The sequence below is a fragment of the Monoraphidium neglectum genome (assembly GCF_000611645.1).
Source record: "Monoraphidium neglectum strain SAG 48.87 unplaced genomic scaffold scaffold04557, whole genome shotgun sequence".
Lineage (NCBI taxonomy): Eukaryota > Viridiplantae > Chlorophyta > Chlorophyceae > Sphaeropleales > Selenastraceae > Monoraphidium > Monoraphidium neglectum.
The window spans coordinates 1-2,877 of NW_014009072.1; the positions used below are offsets into that span (position 1 = coordinate 1).

General features: G+C 68.5%; 1 protein-coding gene across 1 annotated transcript; it reads left to right on the forward strand.

Annotated features, from left to right (window-relative positions):
- Positions 1–1,678: 1,678 nt before the first annotated feature.
- On the forward strand, positions 1,679–2,523 carry MNEG_14527 (hypothetical protein; the record flags this gene model as incomplete). The annotated part of the gene is made up of 2 exons (XM_014037001.1): positions 1,679–1,716; positions 2,148–2,523. 2 exons carry the CDS (start codon positions 1,679–1,681, stop codon positions 2,521–2,523), a joined length of 414 nt encoding a protein of 137 aa, XP_013892455.1.
- Between the last annotated feature and the right edge of the window lie 354 nt (positions 2,524–2,877).

The window sequence follows — 2,877 nt, forward strand, 5'->3', positions numbered from 1 at the left end:
CCCCCCCGCCCTCAGCCTGCCGCCCAACACCACCTCGGCGCCCCCCAACCCCCTCCCCCCTCCCCCCGTGCCCCGCCCCCCTCGCACGCCCGGCAGACGAGACGCGCCGCGCGCTGACGCACCGCAACATCTACAACGCGCCCGGCGTCCTGACGCCGAAGCAGCGGCAGGCGGACGGGCTGTGGGAGCAGTACTGGGAGCGCCTCCCAGACGAGCAAGGCTACTCGGTGGGTGCTGTTGTTTTTCTGGGTGTGGGGAGATGCCGCCCGCCGCAGCTCCCCGGCGCTGCTGCCTGGAATTTTCTTTCACAAAAGGGGGCGCTCATGTGAGAGGGCTTGGTTTCACGGGGCTTGTGGGTGTGCCCGAGGTTGTCGAGAGCTTGAATGTGTAATTGTTTTGATCCTGAAAGGAGAGGGGGGTCAATGTTGGCGAGAGAGGAGTGCTGCTGACGGGCAGGCGGGCGGGCGTGTTGCCGGGGGCGGAGCGGCGACTGCGTCAGTCGCTTGCGTGTGTTTCGTTGTGTGTGGGTTTGGGGGGGGGAGAGGGGAGGGCGGCCGGTGGGTGATAACAGTAGAGTGCTTCTGTATTGTTCTCAGCAGCTTGGAGCAGTTGCTGCTGCACGCGGCGAGCAATCTGCACAAGCAAGCAGCAGCGGCCCCCCAGACGGGAGCTGGTACCGGGCCGCAGTCACCGAGGGCGGCCCGGCGACGCCCGCTCGCCGTCGGCGGCGGGCGGCGGGGGCGAAGCCATCAACCGCTGGCGCGCGCGCCCCTCAAACCCTCCTACCCAAACAGCCCCTTCACACCACTCCCAACCCCAGACACCCCCCAGTCCTCGAAAGCCCAAACCTCGACCACCCCCCCCAAAAAACAAAACCCCAAACCCTCCAGAACGACTTTGTCATCCGGGAGGGTGACCTGGCAGACCCCTCCAAGCCGCTGCGGCGCCTGACAGCCCTCACCCCAGACGCCTACGTCGGCGGCCCGCCGCAGCTGCCGTCTCCGGCCTGGGCGCCGCCGACGTGGGTGATTGAGCTCTTCCTGCGGGGCGGGGACGGCACCCGATGGAGCTTCGGCGCGGTGGGCGGGGCCAGGGTGGCGTGGCTGGCCGGTCAATGGCCGGTCAACGGTGGCCGGGGGGTTTGAGTGGTTGACATTTTTAATAGCGCGCCGCTAGCAGCGGGGGAGAGCAGCACTCCGGCAGGGAGTCACCTTGGCTACCCAAAACGGGCCAGGGGCCGGGGCGCGGTGAGGAACGGGAGGGGCGTGGCCTCAGGTTGGGCCGGGGCAGTGTCTGGGGCGCCCCAGGCGCTGCAGTGTCCCGCCGCTCCGGTCGCTGCGCGCCGCCTGGCACCCCGGGACGCGGCGGCAGCTGTGCGCCCCTCCCCTCGCCCCCTCCAGGCACCTCCCAGCGGCCCAGAGAACGGCCTGTGTACCAGCGCCAACGCAGCGGTCCTGGCCTGCAGAGCCGGCAGTTCCTTGCTGAACTCTGTAGTCACGCTCGAGCCCCTCCTCACTCGCCACGCCCGCCCCTGCCGCAGAGCTTTGGCGGCGCCAGCGGCATCCCTGTCGGCGATAAAGCCGACCCCGGGGGCGCAGACGCGGCGCGCTACCCCGTGTTTGTGCACGTGCTGATCCAGGAGCGCTGGGCGGGGGACGTGCCGGACAGCCCCATTGACATGGGCGCGATGCCCTTTTTCAAGCCGCGAGAGGGGAGGTGCGGCGGGCGCGATTTGGAAGCGCGTGTCTGTGAATGTTTGTGTGTGTGTGTGTGTGTGTGTGTGTGTGTGTGTGTGTGTGCATGCGTGCGTGCGCGCGCACGTGCAGGTGCAGGTGCACGTTGGTGCGTGTCGTGCGTGCGCACGTGCAGGCCCGCTTGTGCGCACGCATGAGGGCGAGCTTGTGTGCACACGCGCGCGCTGTTGTGTGGCTTTCGCACGTGCATGCGCGCTTGCTGACTAAGCAGCGGGCCCCGCGGCCACCCCCTGCCGCGCCGCTTGCACCTCCCAGCTGTTGCGCTGGGTGCAAATGGGCTGCGCCCTCGATCCACCCAGCCATCCGCCTGGATACCTCGGCGTGCGCCATCATATACGTGACGCCCACAGCCCGACCGATGTCCCCCCAAACCCCCGAAACTCCAACCTTCAGGCTCTCCTCTGATCCCTCCGAGTGGCTCAAGGGCGGCCCCTGGGCCGGCACGCGCTACGAGGCGCGCGTCGCGAACGCCAACGACCCCGCCGCGGCCTCCGCGCCGCTTTCGGCAGTCGAGGAGTCGCCGCTCTCCGCCTTTTTGCCGCCGGCCGTGCTCGCAGGCCACGAGCTTGTGCTGCTGCCGGATCAGATGTATGCGGTGATACCCTCGGCCGTGCCTTTTTGCGAGGGCGCGGGCGCGGGCGGGGAGGAGTTCGTGTTTGAATTCGGGGGCCTGATGCGCGAGGGCCGCGGGCTGCGGCGCGTGCGGGCGACGTACGCGCCGGGCGGCCGCGCGTCGGCGTTCAGCTTCGAGGCGCTCGGGCCGGCGTGAAGCTTCCGGGTAGCTTCCGGGCACGGGCCGCCCCGGCCAGTTTCGCCGCGACTTCGGCGCGCCTGCTGTTGTTGCTTGGCCGGCTGCTCATGCGCTGTGGAGAATCAAGCTGCATGAGGAATCCTGAATGGGCCGCATCGGGTGTCCCATCGCGATCTGGGACGCAGATGTTGCGTTCACCGCGCGCCCCCCGCTTGACCCGGGCGGGCTGCACACACGAATGCCAGGGCGGGGCCTGCATTAGGGTCTGCGCTGTTGGCATGGCGAATGCATTTCTATTATCAAGGGGTCGTGGAAATTGTAACCAACCAACCTATATGGCTGTTCCAGCTGTGATGGCCGGCGCTGTTGCGA